The sequence below is a fragment of the Pezoporus occidentalis genome, unplaced genomic scaffold (assembly GCF_034315485.1).
Source record: "Pezoporus occidentalis ecotype Australia unplaced genomic scaffold, CSIRO_AGI_Poc_V1 ctg63, whole genome shotgun sequence".
Classification (NCBI taxonomy): Eukaryota; Metazoa; Chordata; class Aves; order Psittaciformes; family Psittacidae; genus Pezoporus; species Pezoporus occidentalis.
The window spans coordinates 3,973,701-3,991,282 of record NW_026915977.1 but is presented as its reverse complement, the minus strand read 5'-3'; the positions used below and the strand labels follow the sequence as shown (position 1 = coordinate 3,991,282).

At 55.3% G+C, this 17,582-nt stretch overlaps 1 protein-coding gene across 2 annotated transcripts in view; it reads right to left on the bottom strand.

Annotated features, from left to right (window-relative positions):
- NALF2 (NALCN channel auxiliary factor 2) overlaps window positions 1-16,878 on the bottom strand; it is an 87,701-nt gene extending 70,823 nt beyond the window's left edge. For both annotated transcript variants that reach the window (XM_062639975.1, XM_062639974.1), the window contains exon 1: window positions 16,089-16,878. In XM_062639975.1, the coding sequence (XP_062495959.1) occupies window positions 16,089-16,850 (762 nt within the window). In that variant the 5' untranslated portion in view covers window positions 16,851-16,878. The remainder of the gene's footprint in view (window positions 1-16,088) is intronic.
- Window positions 16,879-17,582: the final 704 nt, after the last annotated feature.

Here is a 17,582-nt window from a genome sequence, read left to right as displayed (position 1 = left end):
TCAGCATCTACCCTATGCAACCTGCCTTCTCCTGCTGCTAGTAAGGACGTGCAAGAATTTAGGACAGGAAGAAATTTATTCCATTTAGATCGATGGGGAAAGCTTTCTCAGGAAGTGAGTTTGGTTGCAATCAGCGTTTCTTCCATTCTGTTTTTTGCTTTTGGCTGATCTCCAGCCTGGCCAAGTAAACAGAAGTGACCTCAACTCCAAATAGCTCTATTTTGGTGCCCTCTTCCTGCATTTTTAGCTCAGAGAACTGGCTAGATGATTCCAAGAAAGCACAACTAGGAAAGAGGCCAACTTCAGACACCCAATTTATATGCGAGGAGGAGGAGGAGGACAGGCTACCTATCTGCATCTGAATTTTGCAGGTGTGCCCAAACATCCCATCATAAAAGGCATTATAAAGAAACAGAATGAACTGGATTCCCAACAGCCAGCTAATTAAGCTACCTGCCTGCTCACACTCCCAGTGCTATCTGAAAGCAGCAGTCAGGGACAGCCTTTTCACAGGCACTTCTGTGCCAAATTGAGTTCTTCACTGCCTGCACTTCTCCCACTGCCTGCTGTCAGTACCAGTATAACATCCCTCATCAAATCACTGTCCCAGAGTTTTTCTGCACAAAATAATGTACTCATTTTTTAAAGTAATTTGGCCATTTCAGTGCTGACCTACTTGCTGCTAGTATTTTGTAAGCACTAGCACTGCCTGTTGAACCACCCCAAATAAATGTGAGGAGCACCAAGGGATGCAGCAGGAATGAAGCAGCATCCTCAGGATGCAACCCCTTTGCAGAGGATGTGGTGCCTGGGACAGCCAGGATGCCCATCAGAACCACCAGCTGTAACTAAGCCTGTAACTGAGCTGCTGCTTTCCCATTACAGCAGGAATCAACACTTGGGAAGTTTCCTCCACGAAAATCCCACTAATAGCACGGGTGTGGTGGACCAGCTGTAACGAATCCTTCTCCTTAATTAGAGGCAGCAACACCTGCTTCTCCAGAGGGGGATTTGCAGAGTGGAGAGGGATAATGAAGGCAGAGGGGGAAGCAGGAAGCCCTCCCCTACCAAATAACCTTGTTCCACACAGGAAAGGCAGGACTTTGTGCTCACCCTCCACAAACCTCATGCCTGGTCAAGGTGGGGAGTTCACCCACTCACATGCCCGGGGCTACCATCCACACAGCATGAGGAGAGCAGAGCTGCTGCCCAGCAGTAATAAGCAGTTATACCAGGTGCAGGCAAAATTGGATGCTTTGAGAAAGCGAGCACGGGTTTACAGCTTTGCAGAGCTGCCCAGGGCTGTATTTAATTGCAATAATACTGGGCTCTGCTGACCAATCTGAGGAAGTGCTGGGGTCAGCTCTGGAAGGAGATCCTGGAGCGTGCTTGGGCTGGCGGCTGGGGTTTATGCTGGAAGCTGCTGGGCTCTGCTGTCACAGCCCGCCTCCTCTTTGCTGCTGTGGAGGCCACAAGGGCTTGACGTGGTCGCAGCTGCACAGGGCTGGGGTGGTGCATAAACATCACACAAGCTCCTGCCAGCCCCACTGGACTTGCTGCTCCCTTGGACCAGGTCCCATCCGTGTCAGGGAACCTGCCTGAAACCCTCCACCCAAAACCACCAGCGAGCTCATGTTTTGCTCACTGGGATACCACATGCACCCAGCTACCAGTTTCCAGGTGGACTGGCAGGAGAAATACCTGCCTACCCCTGCCAGACCCCCCCTCTCCGGCTGAGAACTGGTCCCTTCCCTCCTCTCCCAGAGCAGTTCCTGGGACTCACATTTCCATCATGGCCTGAGATGAGCATCTGGAGTGGCTGTGCCTCATTAATCTTGGACATAGGGAAATGAGCACTGCTAATGAGCCGCTTGGGCATCTCTCCAAGCTCTGGCACATCAGGATGCAGCGCGGGAAGCAGGACATGCAGGGCAGGAGAGAAGAGCCCCCTTGGATGGCAGAGGATTAAGGGAATGCTAACGTCCAGAGCCAGCCAGGAGGAGTCACAAACACAAGCTGCAATGTCCAATTACCGCTGTATTCAATTACTGCCGCCTGCGATTCTGACATTAACAATGTCGAGCTTTTAAAACAGCTTTTTTCCTTTTTAAATTAGCTTCGTTATAGGCTGTTCTAACATCACATCTGTAACAGCTGGGGTTTTGGTCACTTCTTTGATATTTCCAGTGCTGCGTTATCCCTGCCTTACCACATTCACATGCTCGGATCCCCAAAACCCAATTGTGCACGATTTTTTTTTTTTTGTATTGTTTTTACTCTTTTTTTTTTACTCTAAACTTGATTTTGCTGGCGATGACAGCGCTGGAGCCGCAGATCCTCTGTTTCACAACCGGGGGAGGCAAGAGCTGGGGTGCCTCTGCCCATTGTACCCCGGCACCGTAGGGCATGGAGGAGAGTCAGCATCTGTGGCTCCAGGAATCATGATGGAGGCTGCCAGCAGGAATGGCGTGAGATGAGGATGGGTGCTTGGTGGGGATGGGGCCGGCCGCAGGCAGGAGACAGTGTGCTGGGAACAGCACCGGTGCAACCCCCAGCCGCTTGTTCCTCAAACACCACTGGAAACACCACACAGTGCTGCTGGACCAGCATCCCGCCTGCTGCCCATGCCGAGCTCTCCACTGGTTTATTTTCCCCAGCCATCCTATGCATGACCCTACTTTTCATCCTGGTTCATCATCCAAACAGGCTGTGCCAGGCTCCTCCTTCTGGAGGGTCCCAGGAAAGGGAAACTCCTGTGTGCTCCCCAGACATGGCTTCCCACCCATGTCCCGAGACCAGACCCACGTCCCTTGACCTCACTGATGGAGTTGCTCCCAAATTACCCAGAAGCAATGTAAGTCAGAGCAACCTGCTCATAACACCTTAGCGACTTCATGAAGTAGCTCATCAATTTTACATTTTTAATTCCCAGTTCTTGGATTACAGACTACCTGAATGCCCCTTCTTCTGCAGGGGGGGAAGGCCCCCCAAATAAACCCCCTTCTAAACAAGTCTAAGACACATAATTCCCTAAGCACTCATCTATCAAAATGAAAATAGCTTTAAAGCATGACCACCATGCACCTTTGACACTCAAAGCCCATGCAGCAACCCTATAGCACTAAAGCTCATGATATCTGATAGCTCAACACACACCTTGGGAACACATCGAGCAGGCAAAGGACAGGAGAACAAGCATCTCAACCTGCCTCTGCAAGCAGGTGCACACCTTCAACACCCATGGACATGCTGGGCCAGGGCAGGAGCTGTTAGCAGTGCCAGCTCCCAACACATGGATGTTATCAGGGGATGGGCATCACATTTACAGGCTCATTTCTTTGCTTATCAGCTCCTTACAACCAAGGGCTGCTGTGCACAGAGGCCAGGGAAAAGCCTGGTCTCATCTCAGCAGATGCAACTCTCAGCTTGGAACAAATCCAGGAGGCATAGTCTGGAATTGCAGTTTGTACTGAAATGGGAAGCATCTCCTGGAATAGCGGGGCTGACGGCCTCGCTTCGGACACTGGACATGGCACTTGGCATCCCAGCATGGCTGTGTGGCTGCACCCATCTATTACACAGCAAGCAACAAAACCCATGATCACACCAATTAACATCGCAGCTGGACTAATGGAAATGCAGCGACCACTGCCAAGCCCCCCTGCCTCCACAGCCAGTACCGTGTGCCTGCATGTCAGGGGTCCCCCCATTTCCCTGCAACCCCATGCACCCTCCAGCAAACACCCTGCACTGATTCTTGCTGTGGTGCACGGTCACAGTACCTGGTGCAGGGGCTGATGCTGCAGTCACAGCGATGCAGGGTGCAGGGGCAGATGTGCCAGACCCTGGACCACAGGGCAGACACTGCAGTCTGCTCCTTGAAGCCCCTTCCACCACATCTCCCACTTGACCACAGGGGCCACCGTGGCAAACCTGCACTGACCAACTGGGTCCCGGATGGGGTTTACCCCCATGGTCCAGCTGCCCACCTTGCAGCCACCCAGCCCCGCACAACCACTCCTGCAACCCCAGCCTGCTGCAGTAGGCTTTTGATGCACCACTCAAAACGTTACAATTCCCATGAAACAGTATTTTTGTTTAATTAGAAATTGCACCGTGGGACAGACACATCCTTCCTCCAAGGGAGGATGATGATGGGGTAGAAGCACTCTGTTCCCTGCTGCCCACAGACCCCCAGCTCTCACTCCAGTGTATGCAATGTCAGCAGCATGTTCAGTCCCCCCCGGGTCTGTCCCCTCTATTTTCCCTGTGATTTCTTCTGATGGCAACTACCCGTGCTTGGATGGTGTCTAGTACAATGTGGCCCCAGTCTTGGTGGGCTGCCTGCAGGCGCTGCTGTAAAACACCAGCAGTAGACAGTCTCTGTCCTGAGAAACGTCTGATGCACACAAACCCGACAGCACAACGAAGGCAGAAAGGACCAGCACTCCCACGCTGAGCCCGCTGAGCGAGAGCGGCAACAGTAAATCCAGACTGCTGTTTTATGCTCTCCTTTCAAGAAGGGTTTTGGCTAGGGTTTAGAGAGGAGAAGACCAGCTCTTTGGGAAGGCGAGGTCGGGATGGGAACATGAATGTATGCATGGGAAGGGAATGGTCACCAGGAGAGCTAGCCAGGAGACTGGGACAACCAACCAGGTGGCCAGGGAGTGAGCAGCTTCTGAGCATCTGGAGGGGTTTGTCCTTCTCCATCTCCCATGTGGCCGGGACCCAAAGGGGAAGGTGTCCAGGGCTGGGGAGGCCAGGCCATGCAGGCACTAAGCCCCCTCCCTGGAGCCTCGACCCTCTGGCTTGCGAGGGCTCCGACACACCAAAACCAGACCAGCATTACCTGGCCCAGATATACCAAACCAGACGGGACCCTCCCCAGCCACCCCAGCATGGGTGCACCCAGCCTGCGGGTGGGCCACTGAGGAGAAGGAAGAGGGGACAGCTTGGTCACCCAGCCACTGCTTGCTGGGGTTGTGCCAAGACCTCCCTCCCAAAACCACTCCAGTTACTGTGCGGCCAGGGATGTATCTTCCTAGCCGCAGGAATAGGGAATCCAGAGGAACATTAACCAGCTTCCTAAAAAGAACCTGGGGGGGTTTCAGAGTGCCTCAGAAGGTGGGAGGGCTGCTCACAACACAGCGATGTCTCTGCGGTAGCTGCACTCGCCAGCACAGCTCTGGAAAGGTGCGTGACCATCACTCACCAGCTAGCCCCTGGTGAGGTTGCAGGTAACTGGTGGGTTAGTTAGCAGCCTAGTCTGCTATCAGCCCAATTAGTTAGAAAGTAATTAAAGACCACTACAAAGCTGAAGATGAACACAACCGAGTTGGGGCAGAGGGAAAGTCAGGTCCCTGCAATCTATTAGCACTGCTTGAGGAATTCACTCCCATTAGATATTGCCGCAGCTGGGAGCAGGATTCAAAAGTAGATTAAACATTTATTCAGATAATGGGAACATCCTGTTACATTAGATAGGATATAAAAAAATAAAGGCTAGACACTTCAGTGCCACAAGCCATATATTACCCACCAGCTGATGGGGATGAGGAAGAAGTTTCCCTGCAGAGCAAATACATCTACCTGCGAAGGAAGCAGTTGGGATGGAGCATCATTTTCAGGAGGGTCTGAGCGCCCAGCCCAGCAAGGGCTACACTGGGGCATCACGACAGCACTGCCCTTGCAACCTATACACATGGTAGGGCCCAATCCTGCACCTTGCCAGAAGCCCTTTGTTCTCACACAAGTGCCTGAATGGTGCGCAGCATCCCACAAGGTCCTATCTTGTGTGAATGGGAACACAATGTGGTACAGGGACTAAGGGACACCCCGCAGCAGGAGGAAGTCTCTCCCTTGCACGCCTCAGAGAATGGGGTGAGCAGCAGGACCTGGCCCAGCTCCCTCATGCAGCAAACGGGGAGACAGCCCAGCTCCCAGGCACCTTTCACGGTCAGAAGGAGATGCAGTCTCCCAGGCCAATGCTGGAGTTTAGACAGCTGCAAAAGCCTGCTACACTTAACTTGTTCACAGAGGTCTCTTAAATGCAGCAAAAGATGATCTCCTAGATGCTTATCACCACTTCTGATGGATACAAGGCGACAACACGGCTTGTGTCAGACCTGAGAGCTGGAAACTCTTTTCTTATCTCCTGATGAACAGCACTGGCAGAAATCTCCCTCTCTCTTCCAGGTGGAGCCTTAATGCACCCAGGAGGTGGGAAAAACCCAGGATAACTCCCAGTCTCCATGGTGAGCAGCAGGCAGATGCTCCTAGCCAGCATCACTCCTCAATCAGCGAGCCTCAAGGGATGCGCTCCTGTGGGGAAGCCCGGTCCTCACTGCTCTCCCCTGGAGCAAGCCCAGGCGAAGCTGGGGCTCTCCTCTCTGTAAAGCTGCCACACACAAACACAGCCACACTGCTCCATCCCCCTGCCAGCTCTGCCCGCAGGCTGCCTCCTCCTCCCAGGCCAGGAGCCAGGATCTAGGCAAGCCCCGGGGCTCCCTGGGTGCTGCTGCCAGGCTTATGGAAACAGCACACACAGCCTCGGGGCTGCATGCCCAGCACCCACAGAGCAAATGGGTGCAGGAGGGAAGGCAGCGAATTGCAGGCAGGGTGCTGCAAGACAAGGGGGTGAATAAAGGAGTCAGCACCTTTGGTAACACTAGAACTTCCAAAGCATGGCATGAAGATAAATTATTCCCCGCAGAGTGAAAGTGCTTCCCCTGCACCTCCATGAGGAATAAGTGTCCAGAGAGATGCCCATGCCCAGGGCTCATTGCTGCCCCAGGACCATGCTCCAAGCCAGCCCTCTGCCCCAGCAGCTGCTGCTGCTCCCTGACAACCTTATTTTCACAGGAGAGCAATGAACGATGACAAACAAGTAATACATCATAGCAAATAAAAGCTGCTCTTGCATAGACTTCTGTGGGCACTGCTCCGCCAGCCCTGCTGCACAGGTAACAGGAACACCAGGCAAAGTTCACCAACACCACTGAATCAAGTGCCCTCATTTTCACTCACGTATTTTCCACATGCCCAATCAATAGACTGCAACGCTCAAAGTGCTTCCAACCCAAGGCATGACAGCCAGCAGGTCTGCTTTATGTGCTTAAAGCACAGGGCGAGGAAGCTCTGCAGCCTGCAGAGTTACTGGGGCCATTAAAAAGATCCGAACAACTTACAAGTGTATAGATCCAAACCACACTCCTAGAATTTACCTAGAAACTGAACAGCAGGCAGCAAAAATCACAGGACTTTGTTGTTGCATGCATCTTGCCTGCACAAGCATCCCTCCTCAACAGGCAGATGCCCTCCCTGGACACAGATTTCCAATGCCCACCAGTCCCATGGGAAGTGGGGCTGCATTGGGTAGGCTACAAAATTTTGCCAAACACAAATAACAAACAGCATTTCTACAGATGGTGCTTCTGCTCGCAGACATGCCCTGAAGAACCCCAGGGATCAAATAAGGCTCTGGGGCCCGCATCCAGGAGCAAAACCACCCTGAGAGCACTCAGCAGAGAGCAAAACACCCGGTGCTTCTCCATCCCAGCAACACCTCTCTGTCACCTACCTGTGCCTGCTCCCACCAAGCAGCCCAAGTGGGACCAGGAAGAGCAGGTGTACCTGGACACATCAGAAACTTTTGGGATGAAGATGGAAGCAGGGATTGCAGGAACATCTCAAACATACCGTTGTAGAGTTCCAAGTCAACATCTGCACATTCACATATCCCTTCTCCCCATGCTAGGGGCTGCAGACCTGTTAGCAACAGCTCAACAGGCAGGAAAGGGGGAGAAGACAACTGCTGCTTGTGAAATAATCATCACAAGCACCTGAGGTGGCTGTGGGTGAGGACTTCTCCCTACCTCCATGAGTATTTCCTGTCCTGGTTTGCAGAGGCAGGTCTGAAGAATTCATCGGTAGCATGGCTGCCTGGGAATGTTCTGGCTGAAGGTTTTTTCTACTTTCTGAAAATGCCAGTTCTTGGAAACTGAAGCATCTCATGGGAAGACTGTAGCTCAGAGATGCTTCCCTGGTATAGAATGGAAATTCTAGGAAACCAAAGTGGAGGTCCCCATGAGTGAGGCCAGAAGGGTTCAGGGGATAAGAAAGGATTCCCCACAGGGAAACCTGGACATGCCCCCAGCAGCCACCAAACCCAGGGGGTTTGGAGATGGTGGAGACCTTCCTGTGAAGAATAAACCATGCAGAGCAAAGCTCCCATCTAGTCTCAGGCTGCCTGTAACTGCTTCATAACCTCAAGCACGAGGACTTATCTCCTCTTTACAGCTTTTCTCTTGGTTATGGCATCATTCTTACTCTCCATCATCCAGCTCCACGGAGTTGCCACTGAAGACTAGGAGCGGGTCAGGGGGAGACCCAGGTCTGGAAGGGGTTGAACTCTGCACTCTTATGTTAAACACACAAATACAGCTCTTGCTCCCCCTACACCGATCAGCTGCAACCGCTCTTCCCAAACAGCGTCTGGCTGGGAACTTGCAAGAAAATCTCTGCTTGTCACCTCTCCCTCCAGAACAACGAGCTGTGGAGAGTGATAGGGACTGGTGCAGCACGATGCCTGCAGGCACAAGATGCACAAAGCTCCCCGTTCCAGGGAAACATAGGTACTGGCACAGTCCTCACCAGGCCCCATCCCTGCCACTGGTGCCAGCTTGAGAACCCCCTCTGCATCTCCCCTCACCACTGCACTCACTTTGCCCTCATACAACCTCCATCCACCAGAAGCGCTGCAGAAGCTGTCACACAGAGATAAGATGTCAGCCAAGACGCCAGATACATGTATCTTTTATTCCTGGGGACATAAGCGGGGCTTGCAGTGTTTCCTTCTCCGGCCAGGACCAGGAGCACCAGGATGCTCACACAGGCAGTCAAAAACGTGCCGGTGATGCTGTTTTATGCTGCCTTTTCTGACACAACAGCCACATCAGCAAAGTTTGGGGGCACCCATTCTGTCTGTCTGCACCCAGCACCACTCCTCCCTCTGATACCTCAAGAACACGGCTGGGAGAGAGGCCCTGGGGAGCAAAAGCCAAGCAGGGAAGAGGATCGAGGCTGAGCTGGTCGAGCCTCCCCAGGCAGGCTGCTGCCCGCTCTGCCCATGGGAGCAGCGTAGACAGATGGCTACTTCTCACCCAAGCAGCTTCCGTGTCTCATTCACAGATTTGCTGTCCCTGAGTCATTGCCCTTCAAACGACAGCAGAGACGAGCTTCCTCTGTGTGGAGCTAGGCATGAGCTGCATGCTAATGGCATCCCGGTGACAGCGGGAATAGCCCCTGGCAGCCAGGTGTATCCTGTGCTCCTGCTCCAACCCTGGCAGGCAGCTCTGGAGGCAGGCAGCAGAGGAAAAGCCCCGTGGGGCATCTGTGGGGCCAGGCCTGGGGCTGTGGCATAGCTTAAGGAGATGCCAAAGGGGCTGGGGCTGCTGTGTGTGGTCACTGAGGCACCCAGGTGCTGAGCCCTGTGGTGGTGCCCAGGGTCTCTGCAACAGTGGGAGGCCAGGCCATGTGTGATCCCCTGATGTCCACAAAAGGCTCCTTTCCTGATGCAAAAGATGCCAGTTCCAAGATAGGGACCACAATAAGCCCTTTGCGTGAGCAGGTCCAGCGATGGCCTGGGTTCAAGCAGACACCAGTGTGCCTCCTCTTCCCTCTCTTGGTGCCTGGCTATGGGGAGGGTGCTGCTGCCTCTCCTCAGGCAGCACAAGGGTGCTTGCAGAGCTGGCAGTCAGCGTGACACCAGCAAATCCCTTTGTTGCTACTAAAAGCAGCATTGCAAGCGCTCCCCAATATGGGCCACCCCAGGCAGCCTGTGACAATGGATGCGTACAGCAAGCAGGGGACCAAGGAGGTTATGTCATTTTATCAGGTCATATATTTTGCCAACACCATCGCACACACTTCTGAGCTCACTGACTCCCAGAGGCTGCCTGCACCCAACAGGACCATGGCACCCCGGATGCTTTCCAAAAGGCATCGTTAATGAAGTATCACACTGTGCCTCTCCCACTGAAGCAGAGCCTGCTTGTCTGAGGAGTTGGTGCTACCCTGCCATGGAGCCCCCGTGCCCCCAGGGACAGGCACACATGAAGAGGAACCTAGGCTCCTGCACCCAGCACCGGCAGCAGCAGGCACAGCCTGAGCACACGGGTGCAGGAACAGGCGCTGGCACCTGCGTCACTTGTAGCTACTTGGTGACAGTTTGATGGAGAAGGATCTCTCGCCCTCCCTCACACTTCCCTGCACCATTTGCCAACCTGCCTGTTGCTGCACAGAGACTTGCTGCCTAAACTTCTGCTTTTTCCCCTTGAGCACCACCACCAGACATTAACAGGCAAGGACTAATAGACAACAAGCCAGCCCAAAGCAGGCACCCAACCACCACTGAGATCAGTGGTGAATCCCCTCCCATTCACACCACCACCCAACAGCCCAACCAAGGGCTGAGGGAAAGCACTCCAAGGCTGCTTCCCCCATCCCTGGCCACTTCACCCCACAGCAGCCACCTGGGTCCAGCTGCCACCACTGTGCACCCCTCAGCATTGTGAGATGCCTCAACACCAAGTAAAGCTCAGGCCTGTCCAAGCACCAGCTCAGCATCTCACTTCCTTCCTGGCTCACAGCACTCCCATGCATCCCAGCCACCACAGGAGCCCTTCTGATACCTTGACGCTTCCTCTATTAGAGAGTAAACTCCTTTCATCAGTTCAGTTTTTGATTCCTGTTTTTCAATCTTTGATCTCTGTTTCCAAGCATTTGGGTGGCACTCACCACGAGGCACAAGGAATTCGGCCGTGCCAGAGGCTGTGGCCACAGTAACTGCACACCTAACCCAACATATTCCTTTCGTTCAAATTCTTTCTACAATATAATCACATCTTTGTGTAGGGGTGAAAAAAATTACCTTTGCTTACATGGCATTGGTGTGTAATGTGGAGCTGTGTGCTTGGCTAAGCCCATGCAAGTGGTCTTGCTAAATGATGTGCTGAACCTACTCTGAAACTTGAATCTCATGGAATGCCATTAAAGCTCCACCTCACCAGCCAGGCTTGTTCCATAGAAAAGCTCCATGTGCATACACCAAAGCTGCCTGGGTGCTTGGAAGCAGCCTGTCCCCTCTTGGGTGCTGCTGCTCCTGGTGCAGCACCCACAAGCCCATTAGTGCTGTAAGAAGGGACCAGACCCAGGGCGCAGCTTTGCAGCCATTCACCAGCAGATTCACTGATACTAACGTAACCCCACATTTTTTGGTGAAGCCACTTTTGCTGTGGTCTCAAGGAACCTGCCTTCTGCCTGCAGGGCTCCATGCACCAGGCTGAGTAGCATTTTGGATAAATCCAGCCCACACAAACTCAACTCAAGCAGCGTTTGTGAAGGTAAAACACTACTTTGGTTGCCTCAAGTGGCAACCCTGGCACTGGGATGTCCCCGAGACATGGCCCTCCCAAAGCTTCCAACCAGAAGATGCTCCGCATGGAGGGATGCTCAGCAGAGATGTTGATCGCTAATGCCATTTCTGGGTAAACAAGAGCAAGAAAACAGGACACCTGGAGGGTGTTGAACCTGGTGCTGCAGATTTGCTGCCCAGCCACTCAGTATGGGCTGTGCCAAGTGTGATGCCGCAGCACCTCACTGCTGGAACCGGCCTCCATCTCTCATGCATCGCCTGCACACCCACAGTGGGGAAGCACTAGCACATTGTGAAAGCATCAGGAGTGAAATCCTGCCCTACCAGGCTCCCTCAGACAGGCCCTCCGGTGGGTAACATGGAAAACAGAGGTGCAGAAACAGATCTGGCCAGGGTCACAGCAGGACTCAACAGCCACTGGCTCATCTGCACAGAGAAACCCTGGTAATCTAATATAATTTGAGATGCTACAGGTCCTATCCAGCCTCGCTTTCCCACTAGTGTTCTGTAACCAGCCCCGGCCCTGCAGCTCCTGGCTGTCAGTCCTTCTCCCTTCACAGCTTTGTTTCTTGCAGCTTAATGCGTCCTTAATTCAGCAGGCTTTGTCCCATAGATCTTGATTTGCCCTAGTACCAGTGGGAGCGTGCACTTTTAGGAGAGCTCTCCACAGCGGCTGTCGGTGATGGAGGCAGCACACAGTGCTCTTCCTTTATAGAAGCGAACCTCTCATCTGGCAGTGGTTGAGCTGGAGCAACTCTGCTTTTTGCCTGTTGAGAAACATGGAAAAAAGGTACAAACCTGCCGCAAGCATTCTGGAAGGCAACGCTTTGGCAGGATGGGTCTTTCTTCCTGCACTAAGTCCTGCAAAGCCTGCATTCTGCAGGAGCTGCCCTCCCCTGCATTTCCCAACAGACATTCAGCTGCAACATCCACATCCCAGGGCTGTGACTTCCCCCAGCCCTTTTGAAGGATGCTACCACATGTCACCACAACCGTTCAGTGCACAAAGTTCACCGTGTCTTGCAGTGAAAGGGTACAAGGCACGCAGGAAGAGGGGAGATGGAGGTGTCAGGCAGCTGCTCCTGACACAATTTAATGACTTTTCCCTTAAAGGTAGAAAACCACCAATGTTTTCCACCTCTTTTATGCACATCACCGCTAACTAGCACCATGTCCCCAGCAGCTGGCACACAGGTATTCACTGCAAGAGGTGACACGTATTTCAGAAGATGGATGGACTTTATGGACCCACTTTTTCCTCTCCTTCCCCTGTTCGCATGGTGCTGGGGAACGCAAGGGCCGTAAGTGCCAACCTCCATGAACCCACGCACACACGAAATGCAAACAGACAATAAACCCAAACCCCATCTTTTTCACATTTCACTCTCAGCCATTGGGATTTTTGGTGTTAGTTGTAGGAGTAGTAAGTAAAACATTTTCAGAGTGTGATTTGGAAGCTGACAGTGCTTCACGGGAATAACAACAACGTATGCAGAAGGTGGGATCTGCCTGGGAATTAGTTCCAAGCAGAAAATAAAAAGGCCTGGGAGAGTATTACAGCAATGAGTAATCTGAGCAGCTGAATTACACAGAGACCCCACCATTTCATGGCATTTTCCGCAGCTCCCAGGGAGATTTTAGCCCAGCTTTCCCTAAGCGCTCCCCCAGGCTCCACGCACAAACAGACCCAGGGTTTGGATACGCAGAATACTGCTTCCCCCTGGCAGCATCTGCCTTTCCCCTGCTGAGCACAGCTCCCCAAACTCAGGGGCTGCCCTCATGATGATTTATTAACAGGGAAGGATGGGACTCGTGTGTCTCCTGAAAGCAACCTGCACTGCTCAGCCGTTCCTAAGTTTTTAACTCGGGGTCAAAGCCTCTGCCATAAGGAACTGGCTGCTCCAGTGGGGCTGTTTTGTTGTTTTAAAGCAGACGCAATAAAGAGCCAAAATCTCTGGGGTGATTTGGCTGCCAAAGAGCTCCGTGTGTGCTGTTTACTGAGCTGCGCTGCTCCCTGGGGACAGTATTACGGGGGGATCTGTGGCTCTGCAGAGGGAAGGCTGCGTGCAGGTGAGCTGGAGCTGCCTTGTTTCCCCACCTTCAATTTTCCAGCTGCTGTTATGGAATAGGAATTTTGTGAATGGGAGGCAGCACAAATCCCCATGCATGGCCATAGGGTGCAGGAGCCCTGCATCCACAGCCCCCAACCCCACGTAATCCCTCAGCCCCAGAAATATTACTTAAGTCTACATACAGGGCTCTCTAAAGCCAGTCTCCTGCTGCAAGGATTATGCAGCAGCCTCTCACACTGTCCGAGCTGTCCATTATGTTTTCCTCCACTCCTCTCCTATTTTGCTGTCATTTGCTCTCATGGGTTGTTACCATCGAGCAGTGGCTCTCTGCTGTTAATTACAAGCAGGTAATATTCAGCATCTGGATAGGAATTACAAATTCAGACAGCTTTAAAAATCCCACCAGCCAGTTTTTTTCCAATGCAATGAGCAACTGCAGCCCCTGCTGAAGACCAGGGGACACAGAATCAGGCCAAAACTCACTCGCCACCACAATGCCAGATGAGTCTGGCATTACCCTCATTTCACAAATGGAGAACAGCCACTGAGATGGCAAGGCTGAGGCTCGCAACTGGGAAAGGCTAAAGTAAGGCACCTAAATACGTATCGAAGCACATTAAATAAGTGGCCTGATTTCCACGAGACACTGAAACGAGCAGGAGGTGCGAGGGCTCACGTTGGTGCATGCCAACTCAGGCAACCATACTGGAAATCTCCTTGCAAGTGCATACAGGTTGGCCCGGCTGCTCATGCCCTCCTGTTGCTTCCCAAACGCCTCCTGTGAAATCACAAAGCTGGTGCTCACAGATGCTAGAAAGATGCAACTGTCAACGTGACACAGAGCAAGTTAGGAGGGACACGTCCTGCTGTCTAAGCTCGTTTCCTGCTTCCTCATCAAGGATGTTAAGACCAGGGACACTTACGACTCATCTAAGCACAGCTCTGTTTCTAGCTGCTTTAGAGTCCATGGGAACATCTCCTTGTCCAAGACCCAAAGGTAATGATTATTTTCTTATGTCTGCTCTCTCTCCAGATCTCTATACCAGCGGGTACAAGCAAGTCAGACTGAGCAGAGATGGATGCTAAGCTTTAAGCAAGGGTGCTTGGAGGCTCCACTGGACAAGGCACAGGAAGACCCTGCTTCTGCTGGATCCTCAGGAGCGGGAGCAGCACAACGGTGGGCAGTGCCGAGTCCCTTCCTTCACCATGGAAGTGGAGCAGCAGGACCAAACCACTTGGTGCAGACTGAATACTATGTACCTTTGAAACCACAGGGGGAATATGGGCAAGCAGATTGTAATTACCTGGCTTGGCACAGGCCCAGAATGCCAGCACTAGCTCCTTTCCAAAACCAGCTCCTTACAAAAGTGATGCAGAACCATGGGCCTGAGAGCGGCAGCTAGGATCTCGCTGTCGTGGCCTTGACAAGACACCACCTTGGTGTCTCTGGTGATGTGCCCTAGTGCTGCTCCCGCACTTTCCCAGGGGATGAGCCCCACGCCAAGAGCTGCCTCTGCTGCCACCACAGATCCAAGTGTCCTCAAAACTCCCCCAGAAGAGCAGCAGCCTAACACCATCCTGTCACCAGCAAGAAATTCTGCCACTGTCCCTCTGGGTCTGTCCCTCAAGACACATCTCTGAGAAAGGTTTAATCATCAAGACCATTATGCTTCCCACAGGTGATGTCCGGAGGGAGCACACACGGGTGAGCCAGGCAGCTCCAAGCAGGTGAAGGCTGTAGGAGCCGCAGTGCTGGGACTCATGAGAAAGCTGGAGAGCACCCACAGAACCGCACTGGGGACTCCAGAGAGAGATGTAATCGTAGCTCTCATTCTGGAGACAGCACTGTGCTGAGGCTCCACACAACTGATGCTGGGGGAAGCAACCCATTTACTTTTGGACCATGGACAGTGCCCTGGAACTGAGGACAGTCTGACCCTACGGGAATGCCAAGGAGAGGACTCCTATCCCAGCACCCCTGGCCCACCTCCCTGGGAAAAATGGGTGGAAGGCCTGGAACACAGCTGCTGCAATCAGGGAAGGGGCTCTGGCACCTTGGTTCATCTCAGGTCACTGCTTGTCACTCGCAGAGCCTTGGGCAGCCCCAGCCGTTTTGCAGCAACCTTCTGCAGCAACCCTCTGCAGCAGCAGCAGAAGGCCAGAGGCAGCGATGAGGGGCCCCAAAGCTGCCCTAGCTTGGCCTGTGTGTGCACGAGTGTGTGCCTGTACACATAAAGGGGTGCAGGCGAGGCTGGTGTTGGAAGCCTGCCTGTATGTGGATGGATGTGAAGGGATGAGTGCATGAACACCCAGACCAAGTCCTGCTCTGCCCTCTTTCTCCCACCGCCCCATCCCGGCTGCCCTGAGGGCTCTGGGCCCATCTCACCACCACTGCCAAGCTGTGCCTTGGAGGGCACAGGGAGACCTCCAGCCTGTGGGAAGCATGGCTCCATCAGGCATGTGGGCAGGAGGGCTGCGGCATCCCTCTGCAGCCAAACCCCCGGGGCTCAGTGTGACTGCAGGACAGCATGCTGCCCACCTGTCAGCACAGCACGGGGGGAGCCTGGGATGCCCCATCCTACCTTGCAGTCTGTCAGGCAGGATCTGACCGAGTACTCTTCCGATTGCAAGTACTTCTCCAGCAAGAGGTCGAACTCCTCGTATTTTTCCTGAGCGTGTTGGTCCAGCCGCTGGTACGCCTGGACGCAGCTGCTACAGGCCTCCCCGCCCAGCGCCCCGGCCGCCGCCACCACCAAGTCCACCATCAGGTTGTCCACGCTGCAGTCCAGGCCGTCCGGGCCGGCCATCTCCCGCAGCAGGTCCCAGATCGTGTAAGTATCACAAAAGGAGAGGTTGAAGTTCCTAAAGTAAGCCTGCAGGAAGGTCCTCTTGGAGGAGGGAGAGGCAAAGTAGGGGGCGGCGGCGGGGGGCGAGCGGAGGGGCGCGCCGGCCGGGGAGCCCCGCGGCCGCTGCAGGGCGTGCAGCCGGGCGCAGGCCGAGTCCAGGTCGCCGCGGGCGGCGGGGCAGGGGCCGGGGGCCCGGCTGAGGTTACCGAGCAGGGCCTCGCAGCTGCCGCCCGCCGGGTCGGCCGCCAGCAGGGCCCGCGGCCCGCGGCTCCTCGCCCTCCCGGCGCCGCTCCGCTCCCGCGCCCGGAGCTTGGCCCCGGCGCAGAGCCACAGATGGTCGGAGAGGAGGACGGTGAAGAAGAGGAGCGAGGCCAGCGAGAGGCGCCATTTCTGCGCCCGCTCGGGGTCGGCCACCGGCTTGTCGCTGCGGCGCGGCGCGCAGCACACCGCCCCGCCGGCGGCGCCCCCGCGGGGGTACATCCAGGCGCCGCGGATCATGCTGCGGGAGCGGCGCGGGGGGGCGGCGGCGGCGGCGGCGGGGCGCGCCGCGCTGTTGCCGCTGTCACCTGCGGCCGCCGCGCCGCGCCGCCGCCGCCGCTGCCGCCATGCCCGCGCCCCCGCCTACAGGCCGCCGCCGGCCGCCGAGCCGCCTCGGCCCCGCCGCTGCCGCCGCCGCCGCCGCTCCCCGCCCCGGCCGCCGCTCGCCGCCAGCCGCTCGGGGGCATGCCCCGGCCCCGCTCACTCGGCTTTCCGCTTCCCCGTCGGCTGCGCCAGCTCGCGGGCCCCGCCGCGCCCGCCGCCGCCGGGCCCCATGCCCTCAGTCTGTCGCCATCTTCGGCCGCGCCGCCAACACCTTGAGGAGCCGCGCCGCCCTGCGCCTGCGCGCCCGGCCGGCTCCCCCCCGCCCCGCCGACCACTCGCGGCCCGGCCCGGCGCGGCGCGGCGCGGGCACCGGCGGCGGCAGGTGCCGTGGTGCTGAAGGACAGCTCCGCACGCACGGGCCGCCGCTGCCGGGGCCGCGCTGCCCCGGGGAGGGGAGCGGCCGGGCTGCCGGTGCCCCGCGGGCCTCGGCCCCCCGCCGCCTTGTCCCGTCCGCCTCCCGCGCCGCCGGCACGGGCAGCGGGGGCCGCTTGGTCGGGGGCTGGTCCTGCGCAGAGCGGGGTCTCGGTGGGCTCTGCCAGCAGCGACCGGCGCGGAGCCCGCGGCGCCTCGCAGCCCCCCCGTGGCGGA